At 37.6% G+C, this 25,101-nt stretch overlaps 1 protein-coding gene across 1 annotated transcript in view; it reads left to right on the top strand.

The window, feature by feature from the left end:
• Nucleotides 1-23,794, top strand: part of LOC131074847 (galactolipid galactosyltransferase SFR2, chloroplastic) — a 29,508-nt gene extending 5,714 nt beyond the window's left edge. Inside the window, exons 7-10 of the mRNA XM_058011568.2 lie at nt 120-353; nt 465-614; nt 934-1,063; nt 23,250-23,794. Of these exons, the coding sequence (XP_057867551.2) occupies nt 120-353; nt 465-614; nt 934-1,063; nt 23,250-23,527 (792 nt within the window). The 3' untranslated portion in view covers nt 23,528-23,794. The remainder of the gene's footprint in view (nt 1-119; nt 354-464; nt 615-933; nt 1,064-23,249) is intronic.
• Nucleotides 23,795-25,101: the final 1,307 nt, after the last annotated feature.

Below are 25,101 nucleotides of genomic sequence, written 5' to 3'. Positions count from 1 at the left end.
TAGTTGCTTGTAGCTATAATATGATACAATATCAAAGAATTAAATTTAGGTTTGATCATTTTAGGACTACAAATCCACTTTATTTTTCCATGTCTTTTCAATGTTTCATTACTTTTCAGGAAGTGATTTCAGCACCAGGCTTGAAGCTGGTGGAGAATGATGAATATAGTGAATCTGGGCGAGGTGTTTATCCAGATGGCTTGTATAGGATGCTGCTTAAATTTCATGAGAGATATAGACATTTGAATCTTCCTTTTATCATTACAGAGAATGGTGTTTCTGATACAACTGATTTAATTCGTCGACCTTACATTATAGAACATCTTTTGGCTGTGCGTGCAGCCATGGACAAGGTTCTAATGAACACAAGGAATTTATTTTATTCTTTATACCTAAGGTTGCTTGAAAGTTGACACCAAGAAGCTATTGCATACATGTTGGGACTTACTCTTGACATATTTCAGGGTGTTCCTGTTCTTGGCTATGTATTCTGGACAATATCTGACAATTGGGAATGGGCAGATGGGTATGGTCCCAAGTTTGGATTGGTGGCTGTGGATCGTGCTAACAACCTTTCTCGGATCCCTCGACCATCTTATTTTCTCTTTAGTGAGGTAACTTTTTTATAATGTGTACGTGCACATGTTATAGGGGCCAGTTCTCTGAAGAACTCCATTATCAATTCATAATGGAGCGAATAGCCTATCTCTCCAATTGCTCGTGTCAGTAGTATCTTAAATTATTCTTGAGATAGTACTTCCAAAAATCCTGTTAGGAAAATGGCATTACAGTGGAAAGCTGAATGTTTTGTTGTTGCACCAAAAGGCTTCAATTTGCATATATAAAACTCGACTACAAGGATACATTGTTTATCTTTATTTTTATTTTTTTAATTTCAAGTGTTATCTTTTCTGAATCTGCAATTTTGTGCAGCTGGTTAAAACAGGCAAAGTGACACAGCAACAAAGAGAAATCGCATGGAATGAACTTCAGATTTTTGCTCTGCAGGGAAAGACACGACCTTTTTATCGGGCAGCAAACAATCATGGTCTTATGTATTCTGGTATTGTTTTGAAAGCTTGTGTGGTTTGAAATGATAATAAGTAATATAGTTTTCATTAGAGACTAAAGGAAATGACTAAATCTGTGAATTTTTTTTCAAAAAATCTTTTAATGATACAGGAATCCATTGATCGATGATTTTCTGTCATTATGCAAATCGAGATTCAAATACAAAAGAACTGATCAATGAAGTCTTTACTTGACTCGTAGTTACTTAAAGTAAACTGATGCTTGTGAATTTTAAAAATTGAAATTATAAGCGTGTAATGCAACAGAATTGTTACGTATCATGTCCATGTTGGAAAATATTTGAAAATTATGTTCAATAACAATTGTTAATTCTAAAGTTTTTAAAAATCAAAGTCAGCAATTTTATGTTAATTTATCCGAGTGAGCTTTTGACATAGTCAAGATTTTAGATCCCCAAAGATCAGTATGATAAGCTAATCTAGCCTTTATATGTTCTCAGATCATGAGGACCAACATTATCATCATCATTAATGTTAGATGATGCAGATAGATTAGAAGAACCACATGCAACTTGAATGCCACTTGCAGTAAAAGTATGTTGGCTATCCAACTTCTCAAAAGTGAAGATTGCGTGGCAACAGAAAATTCCAAGTCAGTTTGCTTTGGGTCTACATCCCACAACTTTAGCAGCTTTCGTCCATTGGTTTCACTGAATACTTATACCCATTTTTTGAGCTCTTTCCTCTCAGATCTCATTGGCTGGTTTGGCTGGCTCCTCTAGCTCTACATCCCACCATGCTGCTGGGCCCTCTTTGTACAAAAGTGTGTTGCAGTCGATGAGACGCAATGCACTATGTATAGCCACAAGCTTCTTTGTTGTCCTACAGGTAAGCCTATTCCTCTTAAAAGAGTGGATGGGTCTATAAGTAGATCAGTTCCCCTCAGCAACTAAAGAACTAGAAACTTGAGATAGCAAATGAATGGATAGAGAGGTAGTTGAAGAATTTGGTCCATGCATAGTCCACCACAAAATTGGGTCCTCCTATGCCATAGTTGCCCTATCCATCTTGGCCTCCTCAAATTAACCCCTAAGAGTGGCAAATTTTGTCCACTCAGTATGAATGATATCAGCTTCTATAGGATCATACATCTTTTGGGTGGCCCTCATGAACCCTCCCTTCACCTTGGCATCTTGTATGGGTGTAACTCTACCAAGCCTTTGCACATACCACTCGGGGTTCAATGCATAGGCAGCCATGTGCAAGGGAGTGTTGAGCTTCTCCCATCTCTAATGAATGATTGGCTGAATGTGCTCATTGTAATATTCTAAGGGAGGGTCCTCTTGCACGACAACCTTCATTTGGTCTAGTATAGAAGTGGTGCACCCATACACCTCTTCAAGGCAAGGTGCATTGGCATCTCCATATCCAATGACCTGGAATACTGGAGTAATGATGGAGACTATATATTTTGCGTCACCCCAAAAAACATCACTCTTCACTGCATCCTTCACCCTCTTCCCTTGCTTTGTCTTGGACTTGGGTCATCGATTCCATTCTTCTGTCATATCCATTAGCCGCATTGCCTTTTGCAACTCAAGTATTCTTTCCAAAAGAATGAAATAGGATGCATATCTAGTCTCAATAGGTTTCAAGAATTTCTTCTTAGATAAGGTCCTAAAGAGTGCATGTGAGGTGGTGGTTGTGGATAAACATCTGCACATCTCTAACATCATCGACCGCTGCTTTGATCCAATCAATGTTTCCCATGTCCTTGAGTGCATTATTCATGGCATGCACACAACAAGGAGCCCACCAAATATCATAAGCTGCCTCAATTTATTTCCTTGCAACTTTGCACACATAGGCCAAATTTGTCACTATTTAGACCACATTTTGTGGCCCAACCTCCTCAATAGAATCCTTGAGGATTTGAAACTAAAACTCGGCATTCTTGCGATGCCCTAAACAATCACTTGCCTTAAAAAAATATGGGCCCTTTCAACATGTAACCATGATATTGATGAGTGGACGATGCCTAATGTCCATCCACCCATCCATGATTATACAGCATCCACTTGCCACACAACATGCCTTCATTTGCTCTATTAACACACTTATCTTGGAATAGTTCTTATCCAAGATTGCGGTTCACAATTTTGGTTCTCATCATGCCTCCATTTGCTCCATTAACACATATGATGGTCCATGCCAAGTTGCAAGGATTAAGACACAAAGATTTTGTTTTTGTTTTTCTTACTTCAAGTCACACAAAGCGCATAAGCAAAGGATACACAAAAGTTTAATCCTAGTTTGACAAAATAAAAAAACCAAAGCTATCAGATTTCCACAATCCATGTACAATTCATTAGTGGCTTCTGGATTAGATTGTGTAAGAAATTTTTTACAATTTGATGGTAAAATTTTTTTACACAATCTAATCTAGAAGCCACTAATGAAAATAAAAAAAATTGAACATATAATTTTATAAACTAATAAAAGTAATTTCAATTTGTAAACTATAAATAAAAAAATTAAAAATATGACAGCTTGTTTTATAATTAAAATTTAATTTTTTTTGCAAAATTTAAAATTTAAAATTAAACTAATAATTATTCAATACACAAAAGTTTAATCCTAGTTTGACAAAATAAAAAAAATTGAACATATCTAATTTTATAAACTAATAAAAGTAATTTCAATTTATAAACTATAAATAAAAAATTAAAAAATATGACAGCTTGTTTTATAATTAAAATTTCATTTTTTTTGCAAAATTTAAAATTTAAAATTAAACCAATAATTATTCAAAATTTAAAAATTAGAATTGAAATTTGCAATTTAGGATATGATTTTTTTGATTTTCAAATTTCAATGTTGATGACAATATGAATTTGCAGCCATGCCTATGAATATGCAACTAATTAAAAAATAAATAGAAAAATTCATAGAATCCTACCTCTTGCTTGAAAAATCCTTGCAACTTGGCGTAGATTCCCTTCTTCTTCTTCTTGCTCCTCTTCAATCCTCTTGCACTTGCAACACTTCACTCATTCATTCACTTTCACACTCACACTATTAGCATGTTGATTTGTGTTTGAGTTAAGATGAGGATTTAAGGGTGTTTTATAGGGTTTGTGGGGCTTGGGTGGGGCCCATTAGCCATTAGGGTTCGGGCTTGGGTGTAGGTTTCAAGGAAAATTTGATGAATTTTATTTGAAATGACTTTATGGCTTGCAGGTCCTAAGAAGCAATATAAACCTTATTCTAATCAACAGGAAAATTTGTCTTATTTATAAGACATCACAAATTTTAAACCAAGAAGGCAGCGATCATCTGGAACAAAGGGCGTCAGGTTAACTAATGCAACAATTTAAATAAATATGCAGTGCAGCCTTAAATAACAGCCAAACCTGGGCCGACTAACATTAGGAATAGAAATAATAATAAAAATTGTTAGTAGAAGAGGGCTGACTAAGCCCAGAAGAATAAATAATTATTGGTAAATTATAAATATCATACAACGGCCGACTATGCTAAGGAATTAAGTAATATTCCAATAATAAATTCTTCAAGGCTGACTGAGTACTGTTTAGGGCTGCAATCAGTTGGAAGAGACATCTCCTTTCGAGAATAAGAAGACCCTTGGTAAAGTCACACCCCTACATGGATATAAAAGGAGAGTCTCCCATTAGAGAAGGGGCATCAAATAGGAGAAAGGTAAAAATCCAAGGAGCGTAGATCGATCAAGCAGCAGCACCTACAAGAGCAGATCGACCCCTAACATATATATGAGCAATCAGATCAGTAAATCATTGTTTATTGCAGGCTGTAGCATTACTATTCAATTATGGTATGCATAAATATGTGTGTTATGTATGCTTGATGTATGGGCTTTAATATATGTGTAACGATGTATTTAATGAATAATCCTTAATAAATTGATATAGGCAATTATGTGAAATGACTAGATTTCCAATCTGTCTGTCAATTTGCTGCAACCAACCATGAGGAGGTTAGGAAAGGAGTACAAGGAAGGAGAAATTGTAATGAGATCCTCTTCTAGGAACACCACCTCATGGTGGTGATTGATAGTCCCATGAGGCCAAGGGGATGCAAGGAGTGCCCCGCCCTTGGGCTTAGAAGGGAAGGACACTCCGGACACCCTATTGTGACTTCCCCACCAACCTCAACAAGGGTTGATTATTGGAATGAATCTAAAGGGATCTCAATCATAGATGGCAAATAAGGAGGCATGAGTAGGGAGAGCAAATACAAGTGTCCTCACTAGGTACATCACCTCATGAAGGATGGATGGTGGAAGGCCACATGAGGCCAAGAGGGATGATATATCTGCTCTTGGGCCTAGGGTAGAGAGTTGCTTCGAGCACCCTATCATTTCCCCTTAACTGGGCCGTTATGGTGGAACCCCAAATAATAAATTATAGATATTATATTATTAAGATGGTTGTGAATATATGTGCTCTAACCTTAGTAGTAATAATTTATATTGTGTATTGTATTTTTCAATGATTATCTAACATGATTGGGATCTCATCTAGGATCTATCTTGTTCAGCAATTCAAGTTGGTAAATGATATCCCTAATTGCACTCCATTTCTTGTTTTACTAGGAATTGTATTTTAGGGTAAAAACTAGGGCATTTACAAAAGGGGACATTCCAAGTGGTATTAGAGCATCGTTCTTGCCAAACTGAGGGCTGAACAATAGTTGATGCCACTTAGTCAAAGGGCTTTAAGGGATCTAGAAAAGGAAAAGAAGAAAATTGCAAACGAAGACAACAATAGGGGGGAACAAATGGAACATGAATTGAGGGCTTTTATGGAGAAAAATGAACGAACAACTCAACCCCTTCTTCAAACCCTAGAGAATATAAACACCACTATGAATACTTTTAAACCTAACCAAAGAAATGAGAGAGATGTCAGTCCTAGGCAATCTGAAAATGACAATAGAACTACAAGATCAACCCTAGAAACAACTTGACCTCCCTTCTTAACTAGGGAAAGGCCATCAAGGGAAGATGAGGAGATTAACACGCCCAATCCTAATCTGAATGAACTTGTCGAAGCATATGCAAGGCTTGACAGGGAAGTCACGAGGAGCATCCCCTTCACGATATATTATGAGGCCAAAACAAAGAGTATTCACAGAAGGGGGAAGAATCAAACTAATCAAGATTTACAACACAAAGTAGGAAAATTGACCATCCCTAACTTTGATAGGTCGGGAAATTTTGCGACCCATGAATGGATCCAAAAAGTAGAGACCTACTTGTCCCTTAGCCCCATGTTAGAGGAAGATGCCATTACATTTGCCATATTCCATCTAGAAGGGGTCACTCATGATTGGTGGTACCATGGCTTAATCACCCAAAACCATCGAAGCATAGAGACCTATGATGCCTTCAAGAAAACACTCATTGAGAGGTTTGACCAAAACCATCCCCAAAGATACTTTAAAGAGTTAAGAAGAATAAGGCAAGAAGGGACCCTTGAAGATTATGTGACATAGTTCCAAAGACTAGCAGTCATGGTACTTGGAATATTCAAGGAAAGGCTCACCTACCTATTTACCTAGTCATGGTACTTGGATACCATCTATGGCCTAGTAAGTGCCTTTGACCCTACTACACTCCAAGAGGTAATCCTAAAAGCCACGCAGCTCAATACCACTAAAACAAAGGAAAAGGATCACTCTAGAAAGGAGACATCAAAGGATAAGCATTTCTATGGAAAGGATGGGTGTGAAAGAATATTTCTATCTCAAAGCGCTCGACAAGAACTTCGAAAGAAAAATTAATGCTTTGATTGCAAAGGGTGATGGGAGTGTGTGTTCGGGAAAGAACTAGTTAATCTATTAACAAAAAAGAGGTTACAATTATAGGGATTACAAATTACTGTAGATATTTAAGTTTCTAACTACCTCTAATTACTGTTTATTGCAGACCAACTAATTACAATATAATTGACCATTAAACAATATAAAGAAATATTATTCTAACGCCCTCTGTTAATGGTCAATCTATCAAAAACACCAAGTTGCCCCTTGAATTTTACAAACTTATCCGAGCTCAGAGACTTGGTGAGACTATCTGCAGTCTGATCCGTTGTGGGAACATACTGCAACTGAATTGATTTGTCTTCTTCTAGCTTGCAAATGTAGTGACAATGAAGCTCAACATGCCTGGTACGTTCATGGAAGATCGGATTTTTGGCCAGTTTGAGCACCCCTTGATTATCTGCATACAAGGGAGGAGAACCTGCTTGGGGCATTTGCATGTTAGAGAGCATCCTCCGAAGCCAAATTGTCTCACATGCGGCCTTGACTGTTCCCTGATATTCGGTTTTGGTCGAGGAAAGAGCCACGACCTGTTGCTTCTTGCTGCTTCGAGTGACAACACCTATACCCAAACTAAATACATACCCAGAAGTGGATTTTTTGTCATCCATTGATCTTGCTTAATCTGAGTCATTATAACCAATCAGCTTTGGATCGTTGCACCTACTATATAGAATGCCATAGTCTGAAGTGCCTTTTACATATCGTAGCACTTGCTTCACTGCAATCCAATGATCAACTTTTGGGGCCATCATGAAGCGAGAGATGTAGCTGACAACAAAATTGATGTTAGGTCTAGTGGCGGTGAGGTAGATGAGGCTGCCTACTAGTTGCTTGAATTTGGTTTCATCTACTGCAGGTGAATCAGACTTGGCTGATAACTTCAGCCCTTTCTCCATAGGTGTGGAAATAGGTTTACAATCCTGCATTCGAAACTTGTCAAGCAAATTGTGGACATACTTGGACTGTGAAATAAAGATATTGTCATCAGTCTGCCACACTTCGATACCTAAGCAATAATGGAGAAGCCCCAAATCTGTCTTGTCAAAATCTTGGCACAAGTCTTGTTTGATGGTTGTAATCAAATGTGCTGAATTGCCAGTAATGATCAAGTCATCCGTGTAGACAACAAGAAAAAGAATATCATGGGAGAGTTTGACATACAAATTAGTGTCAGAGGGACCACGCTGAAAACCATGTTCAACTAAATACTGATCAATCTTGATGTACCAAGCCCGAGGGGCTTGCTTTAGGCCATAGAGAGCTTTTACCAATCTGCGAACTTGATGTTCCTTATTAGGAACCTTGAAGCCAGGAGGGTGAGTCATATAAACTTCTTCCTGCAACTCACTGTTGAGGAATGCACTCTTAACATCCATTTAGTGAAGTTTCCATCCAAACTGAGCTACAATGGCGAGAAGAAGATGAATTGTGCTCATCTTGGCAGTAGGAGAAAAAGTCTCCTCATAGTCAATGCCCTCCTGTTGTGTAAATCCCCGAGCAACCAGTCTGGCCTTTACTTATCCAAAGTACCATCTGCATGATACTTGACTTTATAAACCCATTTACAACTGATAGGTTTCTTTCCAGGAGGCATATTAGAAAGAACCCAAGTATTGTTCTTCAAAAGACTAAGGTATTCTGTCTCCATAGCCTTTTCCCACTTAGGAATGCCTTTAGCCTTGAAATATGTCCGGGGCTCATGGATGCTGTGGATGTTGGCCATAAGTGCAAAGTTGACTGTATTCTGCTACTTTCTCTTTCGGCGAACTAATCTATCCTCAAGAAGCTCATCATCACGAAGATCTCCTATTGTCTTGGCCCACCATTGAGGCCAGAGGGTAGAAGTACCAACATTTGGCATTGGAGGAACAACATCCTTTGGAGTTTCTGGAACAAAGTCATCGAGATGCGAATCCTGTGAAAGATCAGGTGGTGCTGGATCGGTAGATTCCTCATCTTCAGAGTCAGAATGCTCTGAAGCCCTCCCATCATGGGAACCAAGAGGAAGATGAATACCAACATCAGAAGTCTTCACAGATTGAGTCATAGGACTAGGAGTAGTTGAAGGCATAAATGGACCAGTAGTCTCATCAACCACAACATCACGACTAAAAATGAGACGATTTGTCTCCACATCAATCAACCTGTAGGCCATGTGGTTGTCGATGTAACTAGTAAACATAAGTGTTTGGCTCTTTGAATCCATCTTAGCATGCTTGGCGTCTGGAATCCATACATGAGCAGTAGAACCGAAGACTTTCAAATGGCTCACTTTAGGCTTGCGTCCTGACCAGGCTTCTTCAGGAGTCATCTTCCTAACGACATGTATAGTTGACCGATTCAGGAGGTAGATTGCAGAGTAAACTAATTCAGCCCAGTATTTCTTAGGAACATTGCGATGCTCCAACATAGATCGAGCCATTTCAGTAATGGTGCGATTTTATGTTCAACGACACCATTCTGCTGAGGGGTGTATGGTGTGGTGAGCTGGCACTGAATGCCATGTGTAGCACAAAATGTAGAGAAGTCAGTGGAACAAAACGAACCCCCATTATTTGACCTTAGAGTGACAATCTGAGAACCAAATTCTTTCTCAACTAAGGCCTTAAAATGCTGAAATGTACTGAACTTATCTGATTTATTCTTGAGAAAATACACCCACATTTTTCGACTGAAATCATCAACAAATGATAAAAAGTACCTAGACCGAGTAACAGATGGAGTGTTCATTGGCCCACATACATCAGCGTGAACCAATCAAAGGACCTTGGAGGCTTGCCAAGAATCCCGATCCGAGAATGGTGTCCTATGCTGCTTCCTAGCTCGACAGGCTCCACATACTCCATGATTTTGAGGTTGGATATCAGGTAGACCAGCAACCAAACCATCTCGAGATAACTGAGAGAGATAGTGCACGTTTAAGTGCCCATAACGCTGATGCCAAAGTGTTTTGATGGATGGATTCTTAGTAGCCAGAGCGTACTCCCGAGAATTGCTGGAATCAGCAAGTCTATACAAACCATGATCCTCAAGTCCCATAGCGATTGTAGTACAAGTCTCCCTATCATCAATGCTGCAGGTGGACGAATTGAAGATAACATCTAATTGAGGAGAATGCCTTATGATCTTGATGATGGAGAGGAGATTATGTTCCATGCCTGGAACATAGCAGACATCAAGAAAAATTAAATTTCTACCTCCTGAGTGAATTTGGACGGTTCCCTTACCAGCAACTGTGTACTCTTCTCCTCCTCCAAAGATTACTGAATCCAAGAATGGTTCAAATTCCGTGAATCAATCCTGATGATGAGTAAAATGCCACGAAGCCCCTAAATCGATATACCAGGCAAAAGAGTGTACTGGATCTGCTGTTCGTTAGAAAGCAGATTTTGTCTACTCAAAGTGCTTTGCGACATTTTTTTTTGGTTGAGACCCTCCCTGCTTCTTTTGTTCAGAAGCCAGTCGAATTCGACAATCAATCTTCATGTGACCAAAATTATGACAATAATTGCACTGAATGTTCTTCTTGTTGTCTTGAGAAGAACAAAAGCCTTTCGACTGAGAGATTGAGCCTTCCCTTTGTTCTTAGCAAAAGATATGGCAGAGAACGCTTGCTCGGTGGAGGTGGAATGGGTACTACTTCCAAACTGCTGTCGCCACCGATCTTGCTATAAAAGCTTGTTACAAAGATCAAGAAACTTCATGTCAAGTGATCCTGCAGAGGTGTCCTCTCGTTCATCATAATCGAAAAGAGCATGTTCTTCAAAAAGAATGCTTTGCTCTTGTCAGAGGTTTCATGAAGACTCTTCAAATGATCCCATATCTCCTTTGCAGTTTTTCTGGATGGTACCTGAGGTAGCTGCTCATTGGTGACAAGGAGTTTAACGAGCATGACTGCTTCCCGGTTGCGCTCATCCCATTTTCCCTGATCTTTTCCGGCAGTAGTTGGATGTTGAGACGTGCCCAAAACAACTGCATCAAGACATCGGTACTCAAAAATTGTCAATATGCGCTGCTTCCAGGTGTTGTAGTTGTGGCCGTTGAATTTTTGGCTACTTTCGAGCATAATGTTTGTAAGAGATGCCATCATGTACCTCGAGGACGAATTGTTGAAAGCACGAATTGCAATGCACGAAAACCAGGAGATGAAAACAGGGTGTTTTTTTTTTTAATTCTGCAAGTTGAATTCTAAGGCAGAAACTGAAACTCTAGCACGGTTTTTGAGGCATAAATTTTTTCGGAAGACCCCAAAAAATTTGAAAGCAACCCAAAAGAGATCTCGATAGACAGACAAACCAAAGAAATGGGACTCGGACTCGGGAAAACTTGGCTGGACTCAGAAAAGTGAAAAATTCAAGAAATTTAGAGATTTTTAAAGATTTAATTCTTGTTTCATGCACCCTTTATTAAATACACCTTAAAGACACAATAACATCATCAAATAGAAGCTAATTTGATTACATACACAAGTATACATCAATCACATAAGCATAAACGCAAATTGTAGCTGAAGGAAATAACAACATAGATATATAAATATTGTCAAATGTATACAATATTACAAAACTCATGGATTGAAAAATCCATGTCATCATATGATCAAATGAGATGCAAACTCTTCCTTTCGAACTCTTGATGCACCAAATGAAAGTATATGTTACATGGAATTGGAGCCTAATCAGACTTGGAGGTTAAATTTCCCTACTTTTATCGGTGCAATTTCCCCCCTAATTTTAAGCTGGGGTCAAGGGGCAGCGCCCCTGGAACGCTCCCTGTCGCAACACAGGGCAAGGTCGAGGGGCAACGCCCCGCAAGGCCAAAAGACTTTTATTATTTTATACAGGTGTCGGGTGTTATTTTTCTATTGTTTCTCCTCACAACCCACCTTTCTCCTCCTATTTTGCCAAATGAATGAAATGAAGTTCACTTTTAGGTTCAAAGCATAATATAAACCAAAAAAATCAATTCAAAACATAATAGAAGTTGTGTTCTTTTTAAGTTTTAACTTAAAGTTACATGCCGCCGGTTGAGTTTGGGAGTTGGGACTTGCCAAACTCGGCGATTTTGGGCGATTTTTTGACCTAGACTCGTCTGAGTCCAAGTCCAAGTCCACTGGACTCGACGAGCATGACTCGACTTGGAAATCGCCCAAACTCGGTGGTTTTGGGCTATTCGCGTTTCTTTGCGACAAACCCACGAATAATTTGCAATCGAAAAAAAAATCGCCTTGAAACAAAGGGCCAAAACCCTAGACGAATTTGCAAAATCTCTAGGCAACAAAAATTTATAGACCTGAAAGGAATATCAATTGGTGTCAAAAATAGATGGAGGGTTTTTGGAAACCCTAGGCACTGCCCAGAAACCCTAGCCGGAAACAAAGAACCCAAAAATTCTTTGACTGGTTGCTAGAAAATACAGAGAGTTGAAAATAAACCCTAGCCAGCAGCAGGAACTGAGAAAAATTCTGCAGAAGGTTGCGGAATAAACATGATAAAAATCGTGAAAAGCGGTACAACCCAAGCGACCAAACCCTTGCACGTCGGAAACACGCAGACCCGCGGGATTTCTCAAAAAAATAAAACGCCACCAAAGATATCAGAAGCCAGCCGAAAATCAACCGTGGGTCGACACAGAGCCAAAATAAAATCGCGCACGCAAGAAGACCCCGATGTGAAGTGTAGAAGACGAAAATTGCAAGCCGAAATCATGTGAAAAAACATGAAAACAAACGTCGCGAAAATGCATAGAAAAAAATGGCCGTCAGGGGTTTTAGAACAAACGTTGTTGCCACGACGCTGGAAAAACACCCATGAAAATCGCGGACAGAGCATAGAAATAACTGTGCAATCACGAAAATCGCAAAAAACCCAGAAAATTTCCGCAAAAAAACACGTCACGAAAACGGGTGAAAATCTCGTGAAATGCAAAATGTGAATAGAGGAATTCGACACTGGAAAACCCCTTCGTTTTTTAAAAGCAAAAAACCCGACGAATTTGCAAAAAAGGGGTTCGATTTTTCATGAGAAAGACTCGCGAAAATTAGAAAACAAAAAACCCTCGATTTTTCCTAAAAAAAATCCGTGATTTTTTAGGGCATAAAAAACAGAAAAAAGATGATCTTTAAAAGCTTTAAAAATAATAAAATTCCTTTTGAAATTTTAGAAGACCACATTTTTTTAGTGCCTGGGCTCTGATACCATGTTCAGGAAAGAACTAGTTAATCCATTAACAAAAAAGAGGTTACAATTATAGGGATTACAAATTACTCTAGACATTTAAGTTTCTAACTACCTCTAACTGCTGACTACTGCAGACCAACTAATTACAATATAATTGACCATAAAACAATATAAAGAAATATTATTCTAACAGTGTGGACATGTTTGCGAAAAAGAACACCAAGAGAAGAACTTGTGCTTCAAGTGCAAAGATTCATGAAGTGTGGGCATATTTGCAACCGAAGGGGCCTTAAAAGATTGAACTTGTGTTTCAAGTGCAAAGAAAATTGGGAGTTAAGACACATGTGGAAAGAAAAGCCAAGTGCGTAATATGGAGGCAATACCCGACGAAGAAGCAAAAGGAAACTCGAGCAAGAAAATAAAGCATGATGAAGGAGCTCTTAAAAGCATCCAATCAAAAGATGAAGGGGCAATAAACAAGTTGAGCTTTGTGGAGGATCAAATCTAGTAGTTATGACACCTTTACATCCTCAAGATCTAGAAATAGATTATCCAACCAATCTTCACAATGAAAATTGTAATATGTCAATTTGAAATCTCTTCTTAGAACATTATTTAGATGTATGTCATGCTTCTAATCCTTATCTTAATATGTGGAAAAACTCACAAAAATATCCAATGTGTAAAACCTAAACAATCTTGCAGATACAATTAGTACTATTTCAAGATAACCTTGATCTTTTTTTTTTTGGAAGATGAGAGAAAACTTGTCTTAAATTAAATCTCGCCAGTTTCCAACTATTGGTTATAACTCACATTCAAATTAAGGGAGGAAGTCTTCAAGTTTGAAATTGCTTGAGGGCAAGCAATCTCGGGAAGGGCGGACTGTCATGCCCCCGCCTAAGAAGCAATATAAACCTTATTCTAATCAGCAGGAAAATCTGTCTTATTTATAAGACATCACAAATTTTAAATTCCTAGAAGGCAGTGATCATCTAGAACAAAGGGCGGCAGGTCAACTAATGCAACGATCTAAATAAATATGCAATGCAGCCTTAAATAACAGCCAAACCTGGGACGACTAATATCAGGAATATAAATAATTATAAAAATGGTTATTAGAAGAAGGCCAACTAAGCCCAGAAGAATAAATAATTATTGGTGAATTATAGATATGATGCAATGGCTGACTAGGCTAAGGAATTAGGTAATATTCAAATAATAAATTCTTCAAGGCCAATTAAGTACTGTTTAGGGCTGCGATCAGTTGGAAGAGACATCTCCTTTCAAGAATAAGAAGACCCTTGGTAAGGTCACACCCCTTCAAGGATATAAAAGGAGGGTCTCCCATTGGAGAAGGGGCATCGAATAGGAGAGAGAGGAAAAAAAGCAAGGAGAGTAGATCAATCAAGCAGCAGCACCTACAAGAACAGATCGACCCCTAACATATATATAAGCAATCAGATCAGTAAATCACTGTTTATTGCAGGCTGTAGCATTACTATCCAATTATGGTATGCATAAATATGTGTGTGTTATGTATGCTTGATATATGGGCTATAATATATGTGTAATGATGTATTTAATGAATAATCCATAATAAATTGATATAGGCAGTTATGTGAAATGACTAGGTTTTCAATCTGTCTGTCAATTTGCTGCAACCAACCATGAGGATGTTAGGAAAGGATTACAAGTTACATTACAGACTATCAGTCACTACCTCATGGTGGTGACTGATAGTCTGTAATGTACCTTTGCTGTACCTGCCTTGCCTTCCTGAGATTAGGATCAAATTCGTTACTCCAAAGGTTTGATTAGGGCAATAAATCGGATCTAGGGTTCCCTGCAACATTATAGACATTGCAATATATATATGTCAGCAATAATAGTAAATTAGTTACATAACTGTTACATGAAAATAGACCCATTCAGGACGTTGGGGATGCTCCAGGTTGGCTGGGCTACCCATCCAAACCCATCCCGTCTCTTAGGGCTCATAGGGTTACCTGAGGATGGGCCCAGCATACCCCTGGCTGGGACCCCTTATTCCGAATGTGCTAACAAACAGAAAACAGCAGGAAGATAACAAATGTCTACAGGGAACAAAGATTAATGATTTCAGAATATGTGTTACTTGGTTATTATTTATTCATCCTGTTAATTGGAGAGTTGGTTCATTATATCTGGCTTAATTTCAGAAACATGACTATCATTGATTGTTGTTCTTTCCTTAATTCATATTATTGCCTGTGCATTATGTTTATCCTTTTCTGTCAATTACTAGAGTACATTTTTACGACTTATAACTGAACCTGATATTGCAGGTTGTATATTTGGTGGGGAAGATATCCTTGGGCATGTTATAGATTTGATTAATTCGTGTGGCAAGAATATTTATTTATTGATCCAAATTTGTGATTGATTAGCAATTAATTTGTACAATTACTTGGATTATGTTCATTCCCATTGATATAAAGGCGAGTTACAGAAAATCAGATTGAATACAATTTGCATATGGAAACACTTTCAATGAACGATACATACATGGACACACTATGATACCCAAACGGACTGGCCTGGGAACGTACCAGACTACCGACGATGGGAAGGGGGTGCTCTATACGATTAGGCATTGGTTCTTCATCGCTGGGAAGAACCAGCGATTCTCCCTCTGCATCGTACCAGCCTGATACATTCACAGGCTATCCCGTTGGTTGTTTAGGCATCGTAATGAAACTGAATTAATATTATGGCTGAGTAACATGGTTACCTGTTTGCAGATTCTCCATGTGATTTTCTCCTTGTCACCTCCTTCCCCCGTGCTTCCCTTGGTGTGCGTGGTTTATACCTTTTGAAACCACGCGGCCCCCTTAGAAGCATGGCGTCTTTTCCAGAGATGACTTGGGGATGATCGCATCCTTTCCTTAATAACATTAGTTAATGAGCAAACACAATTAATCGATCATCCTAATTTTATTAATTGAAATTTGAGAATATATATATACACAAATCTACTAATGTATTTCACAGTTAGCCTCTAATGATCTCGTTGTCTACATGGGGACATGACATAGTCCCATGAGGCCAAGGGGGTGCAAGGAGTGTCCTGCCCTTGGGCTTAGATGGGAAGGACGCCTCCAGACACCTTGTTGTGACTTCCCCACCAACCTCAACAAGGGTTGACTATTGGAATGAAATCAAAGGGATCTCAATCATAGATGACAAATAAGGAGGCATGAGTAGGGAGAATAGATACAAGTGTCCTCACTAGGTACACCACCTCATGAAGGATGGATGGCGGAAGGCCACATGAGGCTAAGAGGGATGGTATATCCGCTCTTCTGCCTAGGGTAGAGAGTGTTTCGGGCGCCCTATCATGTCCCCTTATCCGGGCAATTATGGTTGAACCTCAAATAATAAATTATGGATATTATTTGATTAAGATGGTTGTGAATATATGTGCTCTAACCCTCGTAGTAATAATTGATATTGTGTATTGTATTTTTCAATGATTATCTAACATGATTGCATGATCTCAACCAGGATTTATCTTGTTCAGCAATCAAAGTTGGTAAATGATTTCCCTTACTGCACTCCATTTCTTGTTTTACTTGGAATTGTGATTTTAGGGCAAAATCTAGGGCATTTACAAAAGGAGACATTACAGTAGGAGACACCTAGGAGCCCTGTGGATGTCATGGGACGTCCCGACGGAGGTGTGGGTGTGGTGGGGTAATGTTTCCCTCAAGTCCCTGCATCGCAGAAATGTCCCCATCCTAGAAACACGGGTTTTTTTTGTGGGGGGGGGGGGGGGGGGGAGTGGGGCCGCATCCCTATGGAACACTAAAACAAACACAAGGTATACCCTAGGAGCTACAATTGGCTGTACCCATACATGAACTATATCGAGATGGGAATGGATACATGCACGTTCTTGTTGTTAGGCAAACTTGTTAACAGAGCCTAAATTTATACATGGTAAATCTCTGTATCTAGGGGCATTTCAATCACCATTCCAGCACAGCTTTGAGAGATCAGGGTGCTGAAATGTATTAAAAAAAATATTCTGGATTTATGCTATTAAAAAAAAATCAGAAATCCAGAATTTTCAAAAAGGTTAGTTAAAATTTGTATAATAATTGAAAAAACTGGACTGAACCATATTTGGTAACTATGCTGAAATCATGCCGGTATTGGCATAGTGATGGTTGGTGGTGTTCTTGCCATCAAGGTCCAAACCCCCCTGGGTTGTTATTGTTGAATGTTTATATCAGAGACGAAGTCCCTTGTTTGTGACCTCACTGATTCATAGCTCCAGGTCAAAAGCGTTTATCCCTTTAAAAAAAAATCCATGCTGAGTTCACGTTTCAATTTGAATTAGTGGTTTTATTAAGGGGATTTCCTCGTAATTTATGCTATTAATGGAGAATCATCTACCAAGCTAGAGTCTGAAATTGGTTTTCAAATTCACCTCTTTAAATAGATCCATGCATCTGAAATCATAAATTTATTTATATTCCAAATTTTCAGTGATACAGCCAGTAAATTCTGTGTTGCACCATGTGAAATTGCCATAGGCAACCACCAGCTTATATGTACTGAAATTCTGTAGTAATTGAGCTTGTTGATGATTGAGCTGCTGCTTTCTATTTTTCCTTTTTGATTTGATTGAATTGAAATCCCCACTCAGAATAAATAAAGGATTTTGAACAGTTTGTACCCATCCCAACAATGCTCCTAATGTTTGCTCCCTCACTATTCGGTCAGGAGGAATACAAATTGAAAGGATGATGATGAGAACATTGAATTCAACTGAAAGGACCGAGGAATGTCTTTAAGATCATAGCAAAAGCCTTTTATCAACCTTGTTGCTGAAATAAATTATTTGTTCTTTTCCCAAGATGAAATGACACATTCTAGTTTCCTGTTATTCGATCTGTGTGGTTAGAATTTATCATCTCTTGAGTTACATGTAATTATTTTTGCTATAATGGATTTGTTTTTAAAAGGCCATTGTATCTTGTGAATGATTTTGACAGGTCAGATGAGAATAGCTGCTGCCATTCCCCATGGTCTGAGCACTTTCTGTGAGGAACCTGGGACATATCTCTGATAAACCATAAGATCCTCTAACTTAGGAATTTCTGTGACTGATTATACTTTTCTTTTCTCCACGAGGGGTCTAAGGGATGCTGATCTTATAAACTATTGTTAATAACGAGGAGCATGGAAACAACTGTACTTTATCAATAGAAAGCATGCATAGATTCATGACTATGGGGGATGCCTTACCCTCTGAAGAGGTGGTTGAAAGAATTGAGGGATGGACAGCATATCATACTCACCCTGATCTATTGAATCAAGTAAACAAAATGGTTTTCAGATTGGATCTGTTTGATTTTGCTAAAATGAGTTTATCCACTCTGGAATGGCAGTGAGGTGCCCCTGCCTTGAAATTGAAAGTCTGCGTTTCTCCTTTTATTTGCATTAAAATCATTCAGATCTGAAGTCTTCTGATTTTGATTTGTCCAAGGTTACTTGATCTCTTGAAGATGGTATTTCTGAATGTTGGTGTGTAAGGAAAACATCTGCCAAATGCCTATGGAGATGTCAAAACCAAGACTGAAAGGGAAGGCCTTCATAAGCCACTCGATCTTCTCACTCTGTCTTCCCTAATTAAGGGGAAATTCTGTTTGGTAGAGGCTGCTCCAAGCCAATTTGGACTTGTGTGTATAATCCAGATAATCCAGAATTCACAGTTAGAAAGCTCCGAGGGAGACATGGTTTTTCAATAGAGTTGCCTATCCTTCTCAGGGAAGTCTCTTCTCAAAAATCACTTGGCAATAGAGGGAGGTGTATCTAAACCTAGACTGAGCTTGTTAGATCATCTTTTGGGTTGAAAACTGGGGCCAACATTTGAATGAGCCATCTTTCTTCAGAGACCAGGGCTCTTCTTGAAAAATGGCTTCATTTTTCAGTACTTGAGGAAATGATGGCCATGAAATAGCCTTTGGGCATTATAATGATGGTGATTGAGCCTGACGGTTTCCACCGGTCATATACACATGTTTTCAGAGTTTCGGGCCCAAGGTGAACTCCCATAAACCCATGTATTGACTCTTTATTCTTGGGTAGACATAACCAGTTTTCTACCTCTTTTAAAGGCAAGCACATCCACGGACATTTGTCCATCTTTAGGTTGCATCTATTTTCTTGTTTGGTAGGAAAGTATTCTTGACTGCCATTTTCTGGTCATTGAGATGGAAAAATATTAGATCACCCCTGGATGGTGTCATGGTCCTTGTGTAATGTCTTTGAATGACACTTTTATGGTTGCTTTAATGCCACTTCGAGAGGGGGTAGAGGGGATGGGGGGAAGTCATTGTCTTTGCTTAAGAAGAGACAAATAGCAAGTTTTCAGAATGGGGCTAAATCATTTTAGACTGACCAAGCACAGGCTTCAAATTTAAAATGATATATGATTATGATATTCATGATATTGGTTCACTTTTTAGTCTTTTCAGTATTAAAGTCCCTTCTGGCTTGCAAGGCAACAATGATTTACATTTGAGATGAAATCAATCTATGTAGGACCAAAGGGTTGTAGTTCAATTGGTTGAGCACAATTGGTGAGGGTCATGGTATGTTCTTTGATTATGCCATCCACTGGGGTTTGAATCCCCAGGGGTATGATATAAGGGACGAGGTTGAGATTGTGCTCCCGGGAAACTTTGGCAGAATGTATACCCCTTAGTTCTTAGTTTTTAGCAGAGGAGTTATCAACATAGGTTTGTGCTCTTGTATGAGGTAGCAAAACAAACTCATGGATGATATAAGGTCCACCATCTTAAAAAAATTCAATCTAGGTAGGACCATATGTATCATGTATAATAAATACATTTACTTTGATTTGGCAGTCAATATGTAGGCCAAGGATGAGCTCAGAAATGTTTAGTAAATCTGCACTGTGGAAAATTTCTACACAAAATTAATACAACTATCACATTCAGTTGGATACAACAAGAGTCATTTGAGTCTTTCCTGGATGAAAGTCTTTGAATGCCAAGGCTGCAGTTTTGATTTACTTTTCAGGCCAAATAATTTGCAACAGTGCTGCAAACGGTCTCTCTTGGGGCACAATACGAGAATATCTTTACGATGACATACAGATGTTGGACCAAAGTCTCTGTGCATGTCTTTAAATTAATCTCTAACTGTATACACCTGCCAAATCTCAGTGCGTTTCAATGAAGCAATAGTCTGCAAAAAATCACGATTATACCCAATTAATCCTGAATCCTGGAGCTAGCCGATTTATTCCCCGAAAAAATCCCCATTCATGAAAAAATCGTTGGCCAAGCATTGACCCAATTTTAAAAGATTTTTTGCATTTAAATCACGTTAAAAACCCCAAATATCATTGTAAAAACTTGCAAAACCCTAGAAAAACCCGTGAAATTATTGAATTGGTCAATGTGGAATCAAAGTTGAAAAAGTTTGTTATTTTGTCCATTTTCGGGGGGTTCATCATTCCCCACACTTCACTTGTTCAAACCCATGAGCTCAACGACCCAATGAAGGTAGAAAGCCCACGAGCTCAATGGCTAGTAGGGGTTTGAACCTTGGTGGCTACCTCACCAATGGAGTTTTTCTACCACAACACTAAACGTTCAAAGACATATTTAATATCTGTAGATATAGATATATGATTTATAATTAATAATTGATATAGTTATTTTTTGCTCAAACAAAGACATACAATTCATTATGTGAGTAACATATCTAAAGTGCTCCACAAAATAAATATGAATGGCAACAAACAAGCTTACATAGTTGTAATAAAAGAGCCTCCAACACACAATCATTAAAATTTGTCTCTACCTAAAATAGTAGTTGCAAGCTAGGTATTGCCAAAACCAGTGGCTTGCTAATCTTTTACTTCAGCTAAACAAATGCCTTTTATTGAATTCTACCCCATATAAAAGACTTACCAATTGCCATCAGGGAATATAAAGCATTGCAATTATGGAATATGATTTGATAAGCTTTCTCAAATATTTAACTACCCCTAGAAAACTCCTTGCCTCAATCACAATGAAAGTCTTATGAAAGTCTTGGATCACTTCAAAATGGCTTCCACTTTTACCAAATTCCTAAGGATTGTTGGATCTCTGTCTGATAAATTTTGATCTCAGCTACTTCATAGACTTAACTAATCTTTGATCTCAGACTTGGACAACTATTTGGTGTATTTGGTAACTGCCCTTTTAAAAAGTAAAATGAATATTTGCCTATGTAATCAGCAATAAGAATATAAACAACAAAAATCTATTTTCTACAATTCATGGGTTAAAACTCCTTGTCTCAATCACAATGAAAGTCTTGGATCACTTCAAAATGGCTTCCACTTTTACTAAATTCCTAACAATTGTTGGATCTCTGTCTGATAAATTTTGATCTCAGCTATTTCATAGACTTAGCTAATACCCCTAGAAAACTCCTTGCCTCAATCACAATGAAAGTCCTGGATCACTTCAAAATGGCTTCCACTTTTACTAAATTCCTAACAATAGTTGGATCTCAGTCTGATAAATTTTGATCTTAGCTACTTCTAGACTTAGCTAATCTTTGATCTCAGATTTAAACAACTATTTGGTGACTGCCCTTATAAAAAGTTAAATGAATATTTGCCTATGTAATCAGCAATATGAATATAAACAACAAAATCAATTTTCTACAATTCATGGGTTAAACTCTATTTTATTTACTCTCTATATCTCTATGCTATGGAAATGCCCTTTAAGTTAAAAAAAAAAAGTAGTTTGTGTCTATTTTTCTACAAATTTTTACTATTTTTTAAAATCCAATTTCTTACCAATTCTTTCAAAAAAATCTTATACTTTTGGTTTGCCGATCTTTTCCTCAAATGATTTTTGTTACTATGATATAAAGCATTGCAATTGTGGAATATGATTTGATAAGCTTCCTAAAATATTGAATTAACCCTAACCCTACACAACTCCTTGCCTCAATCACAATGAAATTCTTGGATCACTTCAAAATGGCTTTCACTTTTACTATTTGTCTGTTAACTTTTGATCTCAGTTACTTCATAGACTTGGTTAATATTTGATCCGACTTAGACAACTATTTGGTGACTGCCCTCTTAAAAAGTTAACTGATTATTTACCTATGTAATCAGTAATATGAATATAAACAAAACAAAAAATTATTTTCTACAATTCACGGGTTAAACTCTATTTTATTTGCTTTTTAATCTCTATGCTATGGAAATGCCTTGAAGTTATTTTAAAAAATAGTTTTTCTCTCTTTTTCTAAATTTTTAATGTTTTTTTTTTAAACCCGATTTTTTCCCCATTTTTTCAAAAAATCTTATACTTTTTGGTGTGCCGATTTTTTCCCTAAATGATTTTTGCCACTATGCGTTTAATTGCTTGTCTTCTTATTGTATGATTATCTTTGTTATCATAGTGAGACACTTAAACTTTTTTGAACTATTTCAGACTAGAGTTTAATGACACTTAGCCGGTCTGTATGACATCTTTAATAATTCATTGAAAGCAATCTTACAAATTTGATACAGTCGTAAAACCCTTCCCTTTTGGTGGTAAAGAAATGAATTTAAGAGATAAAACATTTATGGCAAAAGGAAAATTGCACTTCAAGTAAATAGAGAAATACAAAGGGATTAAAAAATATAAAGCATCAAGGGTTCAAGATATTTAAAGATAAAATTTCTATCCTTATGCAACATGGAAACCCACACAAAAAGCTTTACAGAATTAGAGGCCAAGCATTCAGGAGGATGTTTGTTATTATTATATGGCATGCTTAAAGGAAAAAGCATAGGACCATATGCCAAGAGTACTTTCGGTGATTGAATTCAACGATTTGTTTCTTATTTAAGTGCTTGGTCAGACACGATTTAAATTGTAGAGTTTATATAGCTATTCTACATCTTGAGTTATAGAAAGTGGTTTCACTTTCTGCTGTTCACATGGTTTCAACTTTCAAATATAATATATATTATGATGAAATTATATAATATACACAGCGAGGATCATAATTGAAGTTTCAAGTATAGATTTCCATGGTTCATGAAATTTCAGGCTTAAGTTCCTAGATAAATGTGGTTTTTTCTTCTGTGCAGGAGGTTTGGATGTTCCAATTCAGAGGCCGTTCATTCAGCGTGACTGGAGATTTGGCCATTATCAAGTCGATGCACTTCATGACCCGCTAAGCCGTTTTGGCAGATTTCTCTTGGCTATTTTGTTTTTGAAGATAGCAAAGAACAGAAAACGGGACAGGAGTTCTGCAGGTGGTCATTTGGCTCTTCAATATTCCACTGTGTCAACAGAGGAAAAATATCTACCAGACCTCAGTGCTGAACTCAAAGAAGAAAATCTTCAGCCTGCAGCATCCTCTTAGTAATTCAGCAAATTCATAAGATCTAAAGAGCTCTGTTACAACAGCTACATAGTTGGAGTCGTCAGTTGTTTGGCCGGAATCTCGGCGGTCATTAATCAAACTGCCGCATAACAACAAGTACATTTGGTTGTTGGTTACTGGAGACAAGGCTCTTTGTAATCTTCTATATCTTTTATTGCTTGTTATCTCTGACGTTGAGTTAAAATGGCAATATGTACAATTGATTGTTTTCAATTATTCTATCGAATAAATGATTTATGTCTCTTATGTTTTTTATCCTCAAAACAAAATATTTGAAAGACCAGCTTGGCATGTTCAGTATACAATGGTGTTACAGATACAGGGCTGATCGTAAAACCTGTAATATACTACCCACTTCGCCTCCAATTTTCAACATGCTAATTTTTAATAGAACTTACCCTTTTTATCAAAATAAGGACAAGAACTTCACACGGTTCTGAATTATTTTATGGGTACGCATGATATCAGGCCCATGTTTTATTTTCTGTCCAGGAACCACTGAAATCTATTGCACCTGATCAGTTCCAATTCCATGTTAACTTCAACATTGGATTAGCCATATAATATGTTCACTTCATCTTCTATATCTTTTAGCTCCCTTCCATCCTGAAGATGGATCACCACCAAATGTGATTCGAAATGTTGATAAAAATCCTTGCACACAATCTAATCTAGAAACAGCATCAAACATATAACGAATAACATTCGGCTTGCTTAGAAATGCCAAAGATTGATGATACACGCAGTTCCAGGCATATGAATTATAAATAAATTTCTTTTTTGGTTTACTGCTTTTCGTTTTAAGTTTTAGCTCCTGCATGAAGACTTACACTTAAGGCATTATGCCTTTTCCTTTGATATGATGGACTGTGTCTAGGGTAAACTCTTACAGGTAGTTTGTCTAGGCATGATTTGTTGGGTTTATTACATACTGCTGTTTTATACATTTTTATTTCAATATTCAAAAAAATATATTAAAGGTGAGATTTTAGTTCTTGGCCTAGTTATCATGCCAACTCGGCATATGAAAGGGCCTTTCCTGTTCAAATTTTGTATCCATCAGGTTTCTACTTCATTACCAAGCGTAAAAACAAACCGAGCTTTACGTTGCTAATCCACAATGCACCCCTAGTTGAGGGGTGAAGGTACCGAGAATGGGGTGGCAGGGACAGCAAAGACTTCAAATTCTGGGGGGTCTGACGAAATGATAAAGAATGTTCCGATTTTGGGGATGGCTATGAATTCAATATATGTAAAGTAATATTTGATCTTTTTAGAAACATAAGTAAACTAAAATATCTGAAAATACCATAAACCAATCAAAAGAATATGAAAATTTGAAGAATAAGGGCATGATTGGATAATTAATGTGATTAATTTATAGTTATAATCAGACAAAATTTGAAATGGTGAAAAGAGCATCGGTATGATAGTTTCAAAAGTTTACATCTAGCATGAGGAAATATCATAATAAATGTATTTGATGACAAATAGCACAAAAAAGTATAAAGTTGGGCACGTTTACTTAGCTCTATCCACAAGTCCTATGCTAT

Source organism: Cryptomeria japonica, chromosome 7, assembly GCF_030272615.1.
Source record: "Cryptomeria japonica chromosome 7, Sugi_1.0, whole genome shotgun sequence".
In the NCBI taxonomy this organism is placed as follows: Eukaryota; Viridiplantae; Streptophyta; class Pinopsida; order Cupressales; family Cupressaceae; genus Cryptomeria; species Cryptomeria japonica.
The sequence above is the reverse complement of the archived record's forward strand: the minus strand, read 5'-3'. Positions and strand labels throughout refer to the sequence as shown.